At 44.5% G+C, this 21072-nt stretch overlaps 1 protein-coding gene across 6 annotated transcripts in view; it reads left to right on the top strand.

Annotated features, from left to right (window-relative positions):
* The window catches only part of nab (NGFI-A-binding protein homolog), a 1065342-nt gene that overhangs the window by 140230 nt on the left and 904040 nt on the right, over positions 1 to 21072 (top strand). For all 6 annotated transcript variants that reach the window (XM_075893960.1, XM_075893958.1, XM_075893959.1 and 3 more), the window contains exon 2: positions 11362 to 11647. In XM_075893960.1, the coding sequence (XP_075750075.1) occupies positions 11588 to 11647 (60 nt within the window). In that variant the 5' untranslated portion in view covers positions 11362 to 11587. The remainder of the gene's footprint in view (positions 1 to 11361; positions 11648 to 21072) is intronic.

Here is a 21072-nt window from a genome sequence, read left to right as displayed (position 1 = left end):
GAAATATTACATCTGCTGGGCTGAAAAACTTGCCCACGTTGTAGTACTACGCGAGTAGCAGCAATTTTAGTTCCGTGGGGTCAGCTCACCCATGGCAGCTGCAATAGCCGTCAGTGTCATCAGGAATGAAGTGTCGCACCAGAATGAATTTTTCGTCGCACGAGCACAGGCTCTTCACAATTTTCGTAAGCGTCAAGACAGCCCCACTGTTCCCAACGAGCATCATTTCACTCACGAACACTGGACTGCTCACAATAGAAGCGCATGGGCTAACCAGCGGTGAAGCAGGAACCCAAAACAAGAACCGAAAAGTGCCACAGCAATCGAGAGACTGGAAAGCGAAGCGAACAAACTGTTACCGGCCCACAAACACACATGGCAAGCTTATCAAGTGCTAGTTGCTGTCGATACACCAGCGCCGATCTTTGCTTGATAAACATACCAACGCACAGGCTTCGCTACGCATCACCGTACACCATGGCCCTCCCACAGGTTTCCACACTGCTTACACGCACCGAAAGAGCAGCCGTAATCCCCATGCCTCCGGTCGAACACTGAAGCAACTGAAGCGAGAAGCGTTTGTTAAAATCGGCACCAACGCACCTACACTGCATACGAAGCCATGTTGTTTTCGAATACCGCGCAGCACGTAAGTGAGCTCTTAAAAAAACACTTGCGCGTTTTTCATGGCAAGAGGAAATTTTCTCTTATATGCGAGGGGAAGATATGACGAACACGACAGTGGTTCTTGATGACAGAACTGTTTTGGCAACGTCATAAGATGACCTGATTTAGAGAGTACTGCTTCCCAACCTATCACAAGCGGCGCTTGTCTGCCAAGCCATCGTCTGCTCACGTGTGTCGTCTGCTTTTATGAGAGCATGTGGCGGGGGTTTCGCCTTCACGAAGCAATTATTCCCATTTCAAGTGGTTGCTGCCTCGCACAGACTGCGTCTCAGTGGCTAGCTTAACCTTTAAAAGACAATCTTGCGCCAACTTAAACGGCTCCTAATTGTCAAAATTCTGCCAAGGTTTGCTCGAGAATTGTGAGGGATTGCACATTTCCGGTGTCATTTATAATGAGTGGAGCCATTTTATCCTAACTGCTTGCCATATTACCACGTCCCACATCGGTTTTCGTACATTGAAGGCGGAAAAGATTGATTTGTTTGTTGTTACATGCATAGTCATGCACACCATTATTACGCTTCGGTTCGCTAAGTACGCGTCCATTCCAAATCGTCCAAAAGTGCATTGGTAGCTGTATTTCATAGATTGTGCCCTTTAGAGTTACAGCCAACCGCCGTATACGAGAGTGCAACCACAGATAAGGGTTTACAAATGATTAACTGAAAAGTCCCGTTCTTCTTGTTTGCAATAGCGTGCAGGTATCTTATACGTATTAACCTCATTGGTAGTAATTTCCACCAATGTAACAAGCATCACTAGTTGTAATTTTTATTGGAGTATGTGGGATGCAACACAACAACATCACAAATAAGATTGGCAGTATATCATGCCGTGTTCGAATTCGCCGACCAATAACGTAGCGCATTGGTTTTCATCCAACCACAAGTCCTTGCATACATAATTTTACGCTATTGACCTTTTATAGGATTCTTTGTTATTGCGACTCCAAGCTTATGGCGTGACTGTGGCTGGGAATATCGTCTATTTAGTACAAGGGAAACGGCACCACAAGTTTCAAAGCACCAAAATGAATGAAAACGCACCAGCAGACATCAGGCTGTCCTACATGAATGTGTATTAATTCAAAATCAGGTAAAGCACCCAGGTATCACATCGCACCTGCCTGTTCTAATTAGTCACAATGTTCGTAAAAGTGATCCGGACCACCCTTAGGATTTCTTCGTACCCACGCTGTTTTTACGCAAAGTTTTGCTTCGTGAATCTACTTAGGAGCCTTTTTTGTTGACGTATGCAAATATAGCAACTGCATCACCGTTGCTGACATGTTCCTGGGCAGTAGCAGCGCGCTTTATCGCAGCGGCCGATGTCACAACGATAGCCTCTTTACGACTTCTTTTATCGCTTCGTGAGTCGACTTACGCGATAAAAGTTTTCTTGCGCGAAAACTTGCTCGTAAGTGAGTTTTGTGAGTATACGGCTCAGATCATCATGAGGCTTGGTCAGTGACCGTGTTTGATCTAATTCAATGCCTGACCAGACAAACTTTCGGCCAACTATTCACTATATTTTGTTCATATCTAAATTACTGCCCGTTGGTGTGGGCTACCACCACAACCACAAACTCCGTCCTACAAATAAGAATTCTTCGTTGAGTTGTGGTAATATTGAATAGACGCCGCTATTTTGTTCTCTTTGCAAACCTCACTTACGTGTGGTTGATTCTTTGCAACAGAATTCTCACTGCAATTAGCCCTACTGAACTGCAATTAGGCCGGCCGCATTTTCAATGAAGGCGAAAATGATAGAAGCCCGTGTGCTTAGATTTACGGGTAAGCTAAAGAACATTAGGTGGTAAAGATATACAGCACCCTCCACTACGACGTCCGTCATAATGATATGGCAGTTTTGGGAAGTGACGCCTCTACAATTATTCATTGATTCAATCACTCAATAGTTCCATTTGTGATTGTAAGTTATAATGTCAATAAGCATTATGATTCCGGCGTAAAGCAAGAACAAGCGCTTACTTAGTTTCCGGCGCATGTTATTGAACCCTAAGGGGAGGCCAAGCTCGCCTCGAAGGACCTGGACCAACGACAACATCTCGTCGCGAGTAGTCAGCGAAGGTTTTCTGGAAAGAGGACATCTGCCACTTGAGGTAGAAGCAAACTGCTGTACCATTTCGAACAATAAACGCTCATTCCTCCTCCTTCTCGTATTACAATCAATACTACAAACGCCTGTTTAACGGACATAAAATCATGAACATATCTCATTTAATTGCTGTAATGATGACAAAAGCGGATGCTAGGTAAGCGAAGTGAAGAAAGACGGAGGGCAAAATAAGAATAGCCAGCCTAGCGATCTAAGTCAAACAATGAACGCGCACTCTAAAGATTTCTTCGTAAAAAGAAAATGATACTATCAGTTATGAGCTTATAATCTATTCGTTTGTCTCTGAAGGAAAGAAAGGTTGGTTTTATACCATCGTTGCTGGGTTATAGCAGAAATTTTTGTCCCAGTTATCTTCAGCACCAAAGAACGCCGTAATTAAGTAACAACGATTTCATAGAAAATTTAAGGTCTGACTTAACAGAGACAATACATGGTAGTTTTGGGACGTTAAACCTCACATATCAATAAAATCAACAGGGATAGTACAGTGCATACCTTCAGCGGCTTCGGGCCCTGAGGGGCCACGTTGAAAATGTTGAAAGTGTTAAATAGGAATATCAAGAGTTCTTAATGTATGTTATCAACTACTCAATAGGAATGACATGGCTTCCTACAGCTTGGAAAATAGCTGGGGGCATACCACATGCTCAAAATTCTAGATAAATTGCATAAAGTGGACAACATTGGGCCCATCGTGCTAACCTCAAGTTTTGTGAAACATATTGAAAACTTTTTGAACGTTTATATCATGAATTTGAATTAGCGAGAAACATCCTCGAAATCGTCCCAGATTGGCTTCAAGTCGGGGTGCTCTGCATGGCCCATCTGGACCTTCAGAGTCACACTGAATTTTCTAGGCCTTAAAACATCCCACTTAAGTCACCCTGTACATGGCAGAGATCGCCTTAGTCACCCTGATGCACATATATTTAGTTATTGGGCTGCCAAACGTGAACTTCCCAAACTAAATTCAGGCATAGATCGTGAAATTCTTGCAAGATAAAATGTTCTATTGTTCCCAAAGTGACACTTCGTCGACGTGCGCACAAGTATGAGGCGTTCCGCAAGGGGCAGTCCTTTCTACAGTTTTACTTATAGTAATAATGAATTCTATATTAAGACGCCATGTTGCGCACACAATTGTTTTTGTGAATTACAACGCAATTTTTCGTGCAGCTGATAATATTCGCTGTCTATACGAAGCACTACCGTCATACTTAACAAGGGCAGCTTTGTGATATTTACGTGCATACGAATGTCAAGAAATGCTGCGTACTTTTATTTCCGTTGAAAGACCCCATTTATATTTTGCTTTGTTATCATTTGGACATTATCCCGCAAGTAGAGAAGATAAAAAGCCCTCGCGTGTTATACGACCACTCTATTTCGTGGAAGGCACAAACTGAATTTATATCATCAAAGGGTGTTCGGGTGGTTGGCTTGTTGCGCAAAATTAGTCACAATCGGTTTCGTATGCTAAGACAATTCCTTTTGTCAATATATGGTGTTCGGCCGGTCCTTCGATTTGGATGCATTTTATACGCTGGCGCTCCTGCTTATAAGTTTCGCCCTCTTGTCTTGCGTCTGTGTGTATGTCTTCCTAAATTTGTGGCAATTAAAATCTTCTATCTGGAAGATAGACTCCCAACACTTGATTGGTGTTTCAAATTGTTGATGGTGCGATCATTCTTAAATCTTTGTGAAGCCCCATGACAAATGAGGTGTTCACATTAGTGACGTATCTTGAATCGGTGATAGCGACAAATCTATCAAAATACAATTTGACCGAAATATTACAAAACAAACAAAACTGATGTCGCACTGCCTTTTGAAATATATTTCGAGTGATTATCTGGTTCACTTACCAATAAAGACGGTCACTGCGACAGATGCTTCACAAATGAAGAAAAATGTGGAATCAGGATCTTCGCTTCTTCTCCAGATTGGTAATTTTCTCTACACCTTCCCATTTTTATAGCAGAATATTTTGCGATAATTTTAGCTCTCCGCAAATCGTCAGTATCCCGTTCAGCCGTAATTTTAATTGATTTGCTGTCGGTGTGCTTCTCTCACTGCAAATTAGAACTCGCAAGTACTGAGAGCCTTCAAAAAAGTAGTTTCACAGCATACACATTTGGTTTAATTTGTCTGGGTTCCTGGACATCAGGGACTTTCCCTCAAAGAAATCGCCGATGTGTTACCTGGGTCATCGTTGAATGTCCCGGTCTTTCACTTATTACCGGCATCAAAATTCACTATAGGGTCTGGATCTAGGAAAAAAATAATGTTAGAAAAAAATTCTTTCCCGTTCATAATGAACACAGCGGAATTTTGATACCTAAAGTATCGTTAGAATAGTAAAATATGTCGCACACGTGCAGTTAACAATCCTATCACTAGGCTAGGGTGTCACACTCCTTATCTCAATTTTTATTTCCACAGAGCTGGTCTGGCTGCTTCCACTAATTGTTAGATTTGTGTAGTTCCCGAGAGACCATTATCTAATATCTTCTAAAAGATGTGCCACTTTGAGCAAAATTACATTAGGGGCTGACGTGTCTCTTAACATTCGAGTTTAACACTTCAAACGGACTTTCTATGGGGTCTTTGTCCTCAAGATTCAGTGACGGGAAAGAAGTTGCCAATGCAGTGCAGGAGTTTATTGAAGGTTAAAAAATATTCAGGATATAGAACGAAATATTAGTCCTAAATCTCTTGTTTCCTAATTGCTTTACTCCTTTATTTATTGTTGCTGAAATTATCTGTTTTATTTTGTGCATCCTTATATAATCTGTGTCAATTTGTAATATAAAATTGTGTTCTCAGCAATTAAAAGACGTAAGCTAACAAAATAAAAGTATTTTGTTCGAACTACCCGGTTCTTCGCCCAGTCCTCGGCTCGGGTGTGTTTCACAGATTTCAGGCTCTTTTTCTTCTTCTACAGAAGAGGCGTTGTCTAATACTTCTCATGATTGAAATGGCTCAATGCTTGGCGTAGCTTGGCGACCCGAAGCTACTATGTTGACGTAACGCGCTTTCCTGAAGAACGCTGCCAAGCTTCCTTGTTGAGGGAACCCGCCATTGGACCACCTACGCAAGTATCCATCCTACCAAGGCGTCCAGGCTTCCACGATGTTTCCAGGAAACTACTTGGCGTGCTTCGCGCCATTGATGCACACGTGATTCTTTTCCCTGGGAACGTGGTTCACACTTTTCAAGGAGTGGATCGCGGAACGAGAGTTCTACCATCATCTCAGCCACCAAGGAACGCCGTCCACGCTTCCTTTGCCGCGTGACTTCCCTCTCTGAGTGCTACGAGCATCTCATACTGCGCCGACATGATTCCATACAATCAGGTGCCTCACGAGACAGCGGCACAGAGCTCTCATGCAACTGTCACACTAGCTGGACCACTTGTCGACGTGGAATACCGAGGTCTCGCCGGCCGCGTCACTATACACCGCTCTTTCGGAAGTACCTGAGTTCCGTGTATTTCAAGATGACGCTGATAATAAGTGGCGACTATCAACACCTGCAGCTTTCGGCATGCCTGGCCCGAAAATGGCAGGCGGCCATAAAAAAAAAGCAGGCGGCCATCGCCCGCTTTCGCGGTGGTACCGAGGGGTGGCACAAATACCAAGGCATAAACAACCTACTTTTCTCAATGAATCTATTGTTTTCAATGGCACATTTATAGACGATATGCCTGTTTGATAGGGATTTGCCCTACCACGCCTTGACCGAAGATAGCGATGCGCCGCAAACAGATGAAGTCAGTGGCAGCCCTTCTGGCTTCTGAAGGTGCGGCTCTACTGGATATGACGGGCAGTTTAATGTGGCTTCCAGACCAGCTGAATGCCTTACGCATCACCAAGAGGCAGTCTCCGTCCACGAGGAATCCTGCTTGGATCGGCCAGAAGGCGACCAGTTCACACGGAGCTGCCAGGTTACGTGATGTGCAGCCATGGTGGCGACAACCCGTGTAGACGCCGCGGTACAAAACCATCAAAGAGAATCTTGCTTCCTCGCGGCCGCATAACAGGATGATGTGGTGAAGGCAGCGCAGAGGTTCTTGCGTCAAAGCATTTAGGCCGACAATCGCAGCCTCTCCGAACTCACAGGCGTACTTCAATGGAAAAGAATTCGCTTCTTCCCAGATAGGCATGTGGCGATAGCACAACCTAGTCAATGACGTCTGCCAGAGCCATTGTCGCAACACAACAAGGAAACGACGCACTGTGGTCATGACCGAGCTCTGCGAGGCAGCCAATGCCGTCCTCCAGAGGCATAACTCATACCTGTGGTTGTTCTTGGGAAGGTCCTCTGAATGCTTTGGCTTTTCAAGGCACGACTACCTCTATAAGAGGGCCAACTTTGGCAGGACTGTATGCCCGCAGTGCTGCCGAGTGCAATGATGACAAAAACGGTGCTCAGGCGCAGGTTGTAGGCAACCGAATTGAAGAGAGACGGAGGGCAGAATAAGAAACGTCAGCATGTTGAACAAGCGTTGTCTCTTAATTCTCCCCATCAAAATTCTTACAAACTGTTGTGCATTTATAGAAAAGAACCAACAAAATCATTAAATTTTCCACCAAGCTCAACGTCCTTGTGTCCATTTGAGTGTCCGTATTTTACTCCAATAGATGACAGCTTGTATGTTGCCTACTGGTCAAACAAACTACGGTGACGAGATGACTGGTTACAAGCCACCAATTCTTCTAAATGAATATCATGACGAGAAGATTTCTCTAAAGAAGACCTCCAACACAAATCTCCGCGTTATTGTAATTGCCCTAACTGTCACGTAAACTGCCTACGAACATTGCACATTATTTATTCAACTCAATTCAGTTTATTCAACATCTGAGAGGTGTTTGGTGCATGAACAAAAAGCCTGCGAAGCCTTGACTAGATCCGTGCACCAGACTATGGCATAGAGTGGTGTGGATTATAGCAACAATAAAGGTAGAACGCAACGCATGAAGGCAAAAAAAAGCGTGAAATAAAACGCACAAAAGAAGTACGTATATATATCAATAAAGGAAAAACCATACATAAACGTAACTATAGGAACTTTTATAGATACAATTCTCAGTATTTGACAAACACATCAGAACTACAAAAACTTTTCTAGATTGCTATTTTTAGTATTTGACATATTTATTCTGTAGATATCGAAACTATTGAAAATTCTTTAAATTACAATAAATGTAACATGCATATGTAGCCCCTAGAACTGGAAAACATTCAAACTTGCACATATATATTTCGTAACTCATTCAGAGTCATTGAAGCTACGTCATTACCATTTCTGACAAGTTTATTGAGTAGTGTAGGCAATGTGTACCTGAGCATTGGCCTTCCATAAGTCGTGCGGCATTTTCGAACTTTCTATATCTCCGTTTGGCATCTGTGATCTGCAGGGTCACTTTTTGTCGATTTCACCAATGTCTTTAGAAGTAACATTTTCTTTTTTGTTTCCAACTTGTGTTGCCGAAGTAATCTGAAATTGTAAAGGTTTTTTGCGCATACATTTTTAAGCTTTTCGAACATTTCTTGTGTGTGACTTAGGTAGGGAGCATTAAAAAAATATGCGTATTGCGCGCTTTCGAAATAAGATAGTTTTTGAATATTTTCTTGTGTTGTCATCTCCCAGACCCGTGCACCATAGGTCAAAGCAGAAGAAAATAGAGCAATGTTTAAAATATTCCTAATTGAAAGAGGGAGGGTAAACAATGTCGACCCATGAGGTCAATCACCTTTGACAGCTTTTTCAGGAAATAATTGATGTGATCATCCCAGGACAAGTTACTCGAGAAAAATGTGCCTAGTGTTTCGAAACTATTCACAACTTCTATTTCAGAGCATAGGCACTAGTCGGGGGCTGCACAGAATTTGTTTCGCGAGAGAAACAAAACAACCTTAGTTTTTTATGTTTAGCTTTAGATCGTTTTTACTAGCCCACGAGTGAATGAAAGGAAGTGCTTCACTAGCCCGATCCGAAAGACATGAAACATCCGATCCAGCGAAAAAGAAGTTAGCATTATCAGCGTATAGCATTTTTTTTGCCGTACGACGAATGTTAACAATGTCGCTAATGTTTAACAAAACAAAGAGAAAAAGACCGAGAATGCTCCTTTGTGTTACACCTAAATTAACCGGTTTAATTGAAGATGAGTGACCATTAACCATGACAAATTGTGAACAATGTTGCAGATAGGATGAAACAGGGAACAAGCCTTTTCCTCGAACGCCATAGTGATCCAACTTTTAATTAGTATGTTGCATATAATTAGGTGAAATGTTTTTTTTCAAATCCAAAAGAGATACCAAGGACGAAGTTTTGACTTTCAAACATTTCAAGAATTATTTCTTTTTGCGTGAGCGACGCGAGCTCAGTGAACTTATCTATTCGGAAACCGAACGGTATGTCTGTTTAAGTGTAAACACATCTGAATAAATGATGCCTACTAACAGTATTACATACTTCATGTTTATATATCGTCATCAATTCTTATTCTATTCATTTTGTTGTACTAAGCCCTTGCCAATGACATCTGTACATGCGAAGCTGTAGTCTTGCATCTTTCATACGTTTGTATAACGTATGTGCCGCAAAATGAAACGCACAGAAATGCGCTTCACTCATTGTTTACATTCTGCATTGGTGTGCCTTTTTTACTTTTTTTTCTTTCTCTCTTTTTCTTTGCTCTCTTTCGAACACAGAGGCAAATATTTAAATTTACTGCTTCTGCTGCTGCCGCCAACTGTAAAAGGGGTGAGACCTTTCTCAAGCATTTCTTGCTTTTAGTGTCACACATTCCATGATAGATAATTGTATAGATGTGATATAAATTATTACAGTACACGCTTGTTAATTCAGACCCGAGGGAGAGTATATAAATGATCGCGTTAAGCGGAGTTCAAAGAAGTGGGAAGACGCCATACTGTAACAGCATAGTGCCACAATACGTGGGCAGAGTTCAAAAAAGCCACCTCTGACTCGTTATTGCCAACTAGGCGCTACTACACGCTTGTGGCAGGTCATTTCATTTATGATGTTCATAGCACCTCGAACAGCGAAAAGAATTAATTCGTCTGTCAGCGTGGCGCTTGACACAAACATCGGCATGCTTTTATGTGAGCAGTGAGCTGTAAAGCCGAAATATCTGACGCTAATTGTGCTCCAAGGCACGTTTACTTACACGGTAGAGTTGGCGCAATCTAGATCAAATGTAATCAGGGCCTGCCCTGTGTGTTTTCTGGACCATAACAAGGTTAATTCAACGACAATCAGTAGCTTTTATTTTTCTTTCATTTTTTTTTTCTTAGCGACTCAAGCAGCGTGGTTTATAACTTTCTCTAGAACTCCAGCGCAGCATCGGATATCTCTGCTGAGAGATTCTGCTGTTTTAGCGTATGCTGAAGCTCAGTCCAGTGTGCGCAATCTGCGCACGCAACACAGCTGGTCCAACCACTGCCAGATCGCGCTCACGCGCAAGCGCGTTCCTGCCTTTGTAAAGAGCTGGATAGCACGCTCTAGCTTCTCCCCTTTACACTCTCTCAGCAACCACTTCACGGCGTCAGGGAACGAGATTTCGCGATGGAGGCACGTGCTTCCACGGCGCGTGGCAATAAAACCGCGTGGCGGGCTTCAACAAGAGTTCGGGACGAGTAATAGCAAAACAAAGCACAACGAAGTCATGGTGTGCTGCATTAGCGAGAGTGCGTTAACATCGGGCAAGGCACCCATAATGGACGGAACTTTAAGGCCACCCATGTGCGGCTTCGCATGCTTACTTAGGGTTTTATTTAGTGGGACATCGTGTAAATTTTGCTCCTTTGCACATCTAATAAACTTAGTTAAGTTTACTTTTGCAAAATATTGTCGTCACTCTGGCCCTACTTGTGCGTGGTGTGACGAAAACTGGGGGTTCCCAGTTCGAATTAACCATCACGAATACCGACCTATTCAAATTATCGTGTGTTTTCCCCCATAGAAATACATTGATTTGATTGATTTGTGGGGTTTAACGTCCCAAAACCACCATATGATTATGAGAGACGCCGTAGTGGAGGGCTCCGGAAATTTCGACCACCTGGGGTTCTTTAACGTGCACCCAAATCTGAGCACACGGGCCTGCAACATTTCCGCCTCCATCGAAAATGCAGCCGCCGCAGCCGGGATTCGATCCCGCGACCTGCGGGTCAGCAGCCGAGTACCTTAGCCACTAGACCACCGCGGCGGGGCCCATAGGAATACAGAGGGTGGTGCCGGGACCAGGGCGTCACTTCTAATTAACTGTAAGCTGTAAATATTTGAGTTCGAATCAGCGAGCTTCAACTGAAATATTATTACTAATACCATTACTTTTAATAAGGCGCCTCAAACCTCATATTAAATCCCAAAGCCTGGATTTTGGCACCCTTCTTTCATTGTTTGTTCTTTGGATAAGGATGTGGACACCACGCGGGATGGTTGCACCACATGCTGTGCTACCCTTTGCACTAAAACACGCCTTTTTTCATTTGCAGGCCATGGGCCTAGTGCAATAGACGGGATCAAGCCAGGGTACCGGTGGCGCGAGAACAGACGAAAGCCCCACAGATAGCGCGACAGTCCGGATACCCTTGGAGGCCCTGCTGCTCCTTCTAGACGTTTCGTGGAATTCGCCCTGATATCGAAACGACGCTGCTGCAGACGGCAGTGCCGATATCGCCTCATCCCTGACTCACTTGCTGCAAAAGAAAACTGCACAACATGGATTGCCGTGGAGGGATGCCTTCCCCAAAAAACACCCAAGGAAGCTCCAAGCGGAAGGTGAGTGCGTAGTTTTCGTAACGTCTGCTCTGACGTAGTTGCTGTAGAGAGCCTGTGAAGCACCCACGTATCCACGACCATTCATAAGCACGAAAATCAACTGAAGATGCATCGAATCCCTTCTAAAGCAGTTGCATTTCTTCTCTAAACTTTCCGGATACACTCTTCTCCAGCACAAAGTACAACAATAGTATACTAGAATGGGAGAGTGCGTCCGCTGTAGCGGCAGGCAAGCGACACAGGTAAAGCAAAAAGTGCCGAAAACTTGCGGTAGCACTACAGTCATTTTTACCTGAAGGTCTGGCTCATCTAAGCTGTTTGGCCCATGGTCGGGCTGATGGAGCGGCAGCCGGCATCATGAAGGAAAAAAATGGCCGGCAGTGCCCCTGGTGACTGCAAGAGCACCGAGCTGTCACCTGCTCAGTGCGGCATCGTCTTCTTGATCCATCGGCACTCGCACGTTGTTTAAATGCGAAGCATTTTTTTGCGTACTATAGGCACTTTCAGAATCTATTGATCGAATCTATCTATCTATCTATCTGTCTATCTATCTATCTATTGATCTATCTATCTATCTATCTATCTATCTATTGATCTATCTATCTATCTATCTATCTATCTATCTATCTATCTAACGTTACGGTGCTTTCACGGTCACCTCCATATTTTGGTATGGGCCTCGACAGCTGGTATGGAGACGCTGCAGCGCTTGTATGATGTCGCGACGGATTCACCCACCCGGCCACTACACTGGCGACGCTGATCGAGCAAGAATGTGCAGTAATAGTAAGCGCTAACCAGATGAAGATTCGGACGCCCTCGCTGGATTTCGTGCCGAACGGTTGTGCCCCCGCGATCTCCGACAACAGCACCGCTCTGGCCGACCGGCTCGCCCTCCGCCATCTCCTGACGCCGTGAAGCTCTCGCTGAGTGGCGCCCCATCCTGTGACTTCTGCGACTGTGTTCATCTTTCCTATCTTCTGCTTACTTCCATATGTGGTTCTCTCTGTCCCTGCCCCTATCTCTATTTCTATACCTTTTAATCCTCCCTATCCTTTTAATCCTCCCTTTTCTTTTAATCCTTCCTTACTCCCTTCCCTCGTTAGTCACTGTTGAGGTGTCGCACTACGATGCAGACAGGTACGTGCCTTAGTTTTTCTTCTTTTCTCTCTTCTAAGAATAACTCACAAGATCGTCTGCTTATCTCGCTTACTACGCCACCCTTTCCCAATGCTCTCATTGCTCGTCCTCGTGAGACTTCTGCGAAAGGCCACACAGTTTTATTTTTTGGTAGCTTATCGGCAGCGTTACTGCAGGTTTCCTCAAAGCCATACACGCAACACCCCTGTTTTACCATGAATTAGCTTGATCGCCTAAGGCGGGCTCTATCGCTGACCTTGACACAGATTGCGTTTGCAAAGACATCGGCACTCGGTGTAGACTCCCAGGCGTAACAGTGCACATAGACGTCTGGTTCTGCCGTATAAATGTAGAGGGTGCGACCTATCTAGAGTTTCTAGACCTATTGGGCCTTGAAACTCCCTCGGACAACCGAATAAAGTCTCCTAAGCAGCTTATATATACATATATATATATTTATATAGAATTGTATAGTTAAGGGCTCATTTGCCCGTGTTTGGACACAATATTAATGAAATCTAACAGACAATATTGCCAAACAAAGTATAGGGGAAATTAGTAGGACGAATTGTAATGCAAATGTGAACAAAAAAAGTGGGCGAAAAGATAACTTCCCGTGGGCAGGAACCGAGTCTGCGACCTTAGAATAACACGTTCGATGCTCTACCACTGAGCTACCATGGCAGCTATCCTTCCAGCCACTTTATTGAGTATATATGTGAATTAAAACGTGGGAGTGTCGGTCAGCGCTCTCAGTAGTCATGACGGCAAGTGTGGCCCGCTCTTTAAGAGCCTGTGTGGCGTCACGCAGCACGAGAACTTATTAAGAGCTGGCAGATGACCAATAGTCTTTCGTATACAACCTAAGGTACCAAATCTGCCAGTACGAGACCCTCGTTAACGAGTAAGGCAAAGAAATGTATAGTTAAGGGCTCGTTTTCCCGTGTTTCGACACAATAATGATAAGATCTAACAGATAATACTGCCACGCTATTAGGCCAAATTGTATTGTAAATGTCAAGAAATAAAAGTGGGTGAAAAGTCGCTTCCTGCCCACGGCAAGTTAACTGGTAGGTGTTCTGTGTACCAGTGGATCCTTGGTCACTCTACCAGTGTTTGTGCGCCGTGTTTCTCCATCGGCGCGAGTAGACGCTTTTGACGCGTAGGCGTGAGCACACGTGGGCCAGTGGTTGGCGCATTAAGCACATGATCACGTCTTCGCGCCGCGAAGAGAGGGACTCGGAATGGGGAACGTACAAGCTTTGTTTTTAGAACACTTTAAATTTGAAAGTTGGGGCCCTCTCTTCCGCGCGCACGTTTTCCTCCTTGGTTCTCCTCAGGTTTTTACCCTCTCCAGGCCGGTGTGGCCTTGAACCTTCTAAAGACTTCTAGAACTTCGTAATGTAGTGACACTCTCCTCCTCTGCTCTCGTTTCTTCTCCGTCTCCCCCCCTTTGCACCCTCTTTTCGAACGTTCTGCAACCTGGCTTGCTTCTGCGTAGCAGACGCCTTTTTGCAGAGAGAGCGTTTGCTTGCCAAGCAGCGTGCTGAGAGCATTCGCGCCAGCCGTTTAACTCACCCTAAAATTATCTTAACGAGTGTAACGTTCGCCCATGACAGCTCTGTTTGGTGCTACGCACAACGCGTACGTGTCATCACGCTTTGATCAAGTTACTCGGAATCACAGTGACCGGATGTTAACTTTGTACGCATCGCCTCTTAGTATGTATGTTCTTAAACGTAAAAATGTGATCGTTAGCGATAAAACCCGTTTTTCTTTGGCATATCCTTTAGCGCGTCTCTGTGTACGTTTTACTCTGTAATTAAAATTGTTCGGACGTTCATCTGCGGCTGCTGTACATTACGTTTTTATTTGCAGGTACGATAGCGCCCGAAGGGACAGTGCGCGTGTTCTTTCTTCTTCTTTACTGAGCGCATGGGTGGTGCAAGCTTCACCGTATGTGGGGCATGCAAAATGTGCAGAGAGCATTTGCAGTGACTGTCATGCAGTGGATGCAACAATTCGCGTTGAAGCTGGCGACCCGGGATGGTGATGTCGGCGACGGCCTATTTTAGCATTTTGTGAATGGCCTTAATAATGTGTCAGAAGGCGTACATTATATATAGCTGACACATTCGAGTAGCTGTGGTTGTTTCGGGAAGTGTTCAGGTGCACCAATAATATTCCGGAAGTGCGCCTTGTTGACGTGTCTCATATACGAACTACATTGTAGCAAGAATGAGCTAGCGTATGAATGAACTAGCGTGCCACCATACGAGATCAAGAGCACCACTCACGGACATGACCCTTCACACGAAATCGCAAATAAGCGATTATGTGGTATGGGACGTTATGTGTGAGGTTTCTAAACAATGCACGCACCCAATGACTCGAAGGCTTGCACGTTTTGCGTAGCTACTCTCGCATCGCAGTCCCCCGGCTGATGGGTCAACGTAAAAGTGCCACAGAGAGCAAATTGCTCTCAAAAATACGAGCGCGCAACGAAAAGCAATGGTGAGCACCAATCCTAATGTGAGTTGCTGCAATTCAGTTTTGTTTATTCAAAACAGCAACCTCAAATTTGTGAAATTTCGCAATTACAATTTCAATGTCTTTACGCGTACGTGCTACACGCACAAACCAATACCGCGAACTCAAACCAGTCATCGCTTTACAACAAGCAGAAGTTGTTAGCATGTATTGTTGACAAGAAGAAAACAGCCCCCGCAGAAGCGTCAATGAAACCTGAGTGAGAGATCGCGGTGTCCTGCATGATTAAGTGCTACTCGTCGGCGCATTGAATTGAGCAAACATCGAATCATGCTCATGGTGAGATACGTGCAACATACTTCGCAAAGTGTAAGTGTCGGCCTGAAGTTCTGACTTCCGATTCCATGCAATCATTCTTTTGTGGCAACTCGATGCGCTTGACGGGGAGTACTATAAAGAGCTTTCGGCCACCACTACACTTTTTGTGCTATCAGAAGGCGCAACAACCACTCACGGCAACGAACAGTGATGCCATTCTAAGTGAAAATTATTTCACAGCACAGCGCACACGGAAGGGCAATTATGTATCCGTCAAAGCAGATGCGCTGTGCCCCAAGGATTCCGCGCCGCGAGAGCAAAGATGGTTGTAACGAGCGACTGTAAACAACCGAACAATTCGAGCGGTCCCACGGGACGGCATCCAGCCAACATCGATGCGGTGCCGTGCTTGGAGAAGTCGGAGGAGGGGGAAAAAGACAGGAGGCGCGCGAATAAACACATATGTTGCTACATTGCGAAATTTTAGGGGCTTCAGTACCATCCACTTGCTCGCTGTAGCCGCATTAGATTCAATGCGCGCGCTTCTTTATTGAGTTATTCGACGCAATAAACGTGGTTCTGTCCCTTGAAAAAAAAACACCTGGACGAATGTGGGATTCAGGTATAACACAGTGGCTGATATAAGTTTATTGCGCTTCGATAATTACAAGCGAAAGCACTCGAAAAACTGAGCACGAACTATTGGCTGAGCGGTTAACTTCGTTATGCTTCTGCTTTCTTTTAACGTGGAGGCGTGATAAGCGCTAAATTGTAAGTGCATAAGGATTACGCTGAATTGTTCAGCATTTATTGTGGTCCTGATGAGCTAAAAGAAACATGCTTAGAAAAAAATGTGTTGGTTTATCTAATAAATTCACCGGTGAATCCAACGCTCATCTATAAGAACTCTGACTCGAAAAATTCATGTCGTATAACACGACATGAATTTTTCTCGTAAACCCCGAGGGAAGTTAATGCGCGTGTCCCTATTTCGCCCCATTGAAACGACGACATATTGTATTCCATCACATCTGCAACTTACCTTTGTCTTCTAAATAGAAGAATATCACAGCATATTCACCGAGTGAATGATGGTGAGTGGGGTGAAGCGTCCATCCGGCCATTGGTTCATGTGTCCATTCGTCCATGCGTCCGGACGGAAGAGCAGATGCACGGACGGATGAATGGAAGCACGTGCGGACTGACGGACGTATGAATGGGCGGACGGAAGCATGGACAGACGGAAGTGCGCTTGGGCAGGTAGACGAACGGACGGACGGTCAAAAACATGAGCGGACGCACGGATGGACTATCGCAATCACGGATGGGCAAACAGACGCACAGAACGAAGCATGGACAGACGGATGGACAGAAGCATGGACGCATGGATGGATGGATGAGCGGAAGCATGAATGGAAAGACAGACAGAAGCACGGAAAAATGAAGGCATCCATGGACAGACAGACTGATGACCCATGAACGAACGGACGGATGGAAGGGTGCTTCACTCTACTCATATTCATTCACTCCGTGAGTACGCTGTGAAAATCACTAACGCCATCAAGTTACATTATTCATAAAGACATATACACAATGTCATCTATGATCAAGTCATAAACTAGGGGTGGCTACATACATACACAGGAGGGAATGACCTATGGCCTCCACGGCCTAAGAAGTTTTGCCCCTAAAAAAACCTGACTGAACATACAAAAGCTTCTAGAACTATGTCACGTTATAATTACAGTTTATACATACACAAACGCACGCACACGCTGGCACATACATAGACAAAAAATCACAGCATATCTACTGAGAGAATCATCATGAGTGGGCAAAGCGTCCGTCAGTCTGTCAATGCTTCGTACCGTTCATCTGTGCGCCCGTCCAAGCGTCCTTCGTGCGTCCATCTGTTCGTCCGTGCACCTGTCCGTTCGTCCGTACGGCCCTGCCCATGTGTCCTTTTGTACATCCGTCCATACGGCCGTCCGGGCGTACATCAATCCGTCCGCCTATCCGTGCATTCGTCCACCATCTGCCCGTGCATCCATACGTCAGTTGATGCACCTGTCTATCTGTCCATCCGCCCGTCCGTCTGTACGAGCATCTGTCCGTTTGCTTGTCTGTCTGCCCGTGCATGGGTCCGTCCGCCCATGTATAGAACACTCCGCCATCTCTCAACTGATATACTGTTCGGGAGATACTGCCGGTGACGCGTGAGGTGGGACAAAGTTAGACTGAGAAGAGGTCACCCCTAAAAAATACGTGTGCACCGAGGCCATCATTCCGGCTCACCAGGGGCTAGTTCCTCAACGTCCACCACGTGCTGCATAAAGTTGAACCTTCCCCCACGGTTCTGCCTTTCTCTTCCCACCACGACGCTGACTAGTGCCGCACGGTAATGGCTTCGCTATTCAGCCTGTTCTCCCCTCCGTCACTCCTCATAACGGGAGCCAAAGAACTAACACCTCGCTACCAGCGCATTCTTGCTCACAGCGTTTAAGAGCCGGGCGGTATGCATTACGCGACCATGTTCCGGGCCGGCCATGAACGGTTTTTCAGACTGAGGACTTCTGTCTTTCTTTGGCTCAGTTGAATTAGTGTATTCGCAGTTTGATTATATAGTCATAGATAATTTATATACGAAGAATATAGGAACAACTCCAATGCATTCTTTATTTTTTTTTTCTCGTAATAGGTAGTCTATTGTATTCATAATATCAGGCTTAATACCTAATTTGCGGCTAAGCCATATTATTTTCTGTCCCGAACTTTTTCTAGGGCCGAACAACGTTTTTTAACCTTATTTTTTAAGCTGAGAGGCTATTGAAAAGTAGGCAGAAACCAAGAAAACGGTTAATACAACGATCTTCACAAGGGAACCATGTCATACGTTTTCCCTTACACAAACGAAGTTTTGAAATTATATTGTGGCAATGCTGTCTATCGGCTACGTTGCCCGCTCTTTATTCATTTGGGTCCATTGCGCTTGGACACTCGGACAGGAGTATTTTGAAGCTGTCAAAAAGCTTATACGCTATTCAAATAGATTTCGTAGGTGTCTCAACCGCTAACAATTGTTTATTCAGGCTTCCTAATATAAAATTTTTGGTCACTAAGAGGTTACACAACATAGTGCGACTTAAAATTTCAATCATTCTCATATGATTAAGATTACAATAAAAAGTGATTCTCTAAATTATTTGAGATCTTACTAAATATTCATCTTATATCCGGTATGAATGATCCTCCCGACCAATGGCCGATCACCCTTAGTGGGTAGGCGCCAAAATTCCAAAGATCATCATCATCATCCAATCGCAATCTAAAACAAATATAACAGTGCAAGACGTCGTGTGAGTTTTTTATAAGACATTTGTGGCTTACGGGTAGGAGCTTAAATTGTACTACAGAAAGAAGGTCATGTGCCAAGTGATCTGCTCCGCAACTATAACTCCCAGGGGTGCACCGATTGTTCGCGTTCATACGCTAAAAATTACGTACAAAAATATTCTTTTGTATACATTTCCGTAGTTCTTGAAGGTATAGTCACGTACATAATTTGCTAGCCTCGTTCTTCAATTTTACAAAGTGAATACCTTCGCGGTTAAAAGCACTCGAGATCTGTGCTTTGCTTCTAAACGTGGCAGTTTTCAAAAGTTTGAACTAGCCCTCCTTGTCTTGCAGTACTTCCAGCTCATGGCCTCGAAGAGGGCGGAGGTTTGCGCTACAGAAACAGAAGCGCTCTTACGACGTTTTGAGTCACTTCACTCAAATTATATTGATGGCTATCTATAGTCCGCGGTGTATTCGCGCGCACTGCTTGATGTAATTAAGCGCCGGTAAGGCGAATTGATGGAACATGTGTTTAGATTTTACTTAAGGCTCCCGTGTGGGAGCCTAAACGTCGCTTTTATTGCGATAGCGATTATATGGACACTCTGGGCTGAATTTTATCGCTGGTATCAGTGTTGATGTCACGCATCTTATATGTATACGCATCAACACCACCACCATCATCATCATCATCATCATCAGCCTGACTACGTCCACTGCAGGACAAAGGCCTCCCCCATGTTCCGCCAGTCAACTCGGTCCTGGCTTGCTGCTGCCAATTTATACCCGCAAACTTCTTAATCTCATCTGCCCACCTAACCTTCTGTCTCCCCCTAACCCGCTTCCCTTCTCTGGGAATCCAGTTAGTTACCCTTAATGACCAGCGGTTATCCTGTCTACGCGCTACATGCCCGGCCCATGTCCATTTCCTCTTCTTGATTTCAACTATATCATTAACCCCGGCTTGTTCCCTAATCGACTCTGCTTTCTTTTTGTCTCTTAAGGTCACACCTACCATTTTTTTTATTGTTCGCTGCATCATCCTCAATTTAGGCTGAACCCCTTTTGTAAGTCCCAAGGTTTCTGCTCCGTAGCTAAGTACCAGCAAGATGCAACTGTTATATACCTTTCTCTTGAAGGATAGTGGTTATCTACCTGTCATGACTTGAGAGTGCTTGCCAATGTGCTCCACCCCATTTTTGTTCGTCTAGTTACTTCAGCTTCGTGATTCGGCTGCAAAAGAAGGGAAAAAAAGGCTGGAGACCAGGGAGCAGGATATTATGGCATCGGTACTACAAATACCTGAGGGGAACTACTAGTAGAATTCGCCGAACGAAATGAATTACGGATTTTGATTACCTTCTATCGAAAGCCAGGGAACCGTAAGCGGACATGGAGGAGCCTTAATGGCGAAAATAAGAACAAAGTAGACTTCATACTGAGTGCACACGTGCAGGCATGCATCGTGCAGGATGTGGAAGTTCTTGTCAAGGTACGATGCATTGACCATAGAATGGTACGGTCTCAAATTTGCCTAGACTTTAAGGATGCACAGAAACTGATACCCAAAAAGCCATTTAATGAGCTCGCACAGAGAGGGAAAGCACAAATTTAAGAGTCTCGCTTCAGAACGGGTACTTGGCTCTTATCAAGGAAAACAGCCTTAGCGTTGACGCAATGCATGGTAATCTGACGAGTATCATTACAGAGTGTGCATTGGAAGTTGGTGGTACTGTAGTTAGACAGAATACTGGCAAGCTGTCCCAGGAAATGAAGAATCTCATTAAGAAGCGTCAAAACATAAAAGACTCAAGTACAGCAGACAAAATAGAGTTGGTAGAGCTTATGAAGATGATGAATAAGCGTAAGCCATCCGATGTAAGAAGGCATAACATGGTGAGAATCGAACACGCTCTGAAAAACGGAAGAAGCGTCAAAGTAGTGAAGAGATATCTTGGGATAGGCAAAAACAAGATGTATGCACTAAAGGACAAGGAAGGCAAAGTAACTAGCAATATGAATAGGATAGTAACATTAGCGGAGGAGTTTACAGAGACCTGTACAGTAGCCAGCATAACCACGACGTTAATATAAGAGTCGACAAGAGTGGCGATGTGGGCTTGTTGTTGGAATATAAGAAC

This window comes from Rhipicephalus microplus, chromosome 4 (genome assembly GCF_043290135.1).
Source record: "Rhipicephalus microplus isolate Deutch F79 chromosome 4, USDA_Rmic, whole genome shotgun sequence".
Lineage (NCBI taxonomy): Eukaryota > Metazoa > Arthropoda > Arachnida > Ixodida > Ixodidae > Rhipicephalus > Rhipicephalus microplus.
This window is presented reverse-complemented; position numbering and strand designations above follow the sequence as displayed.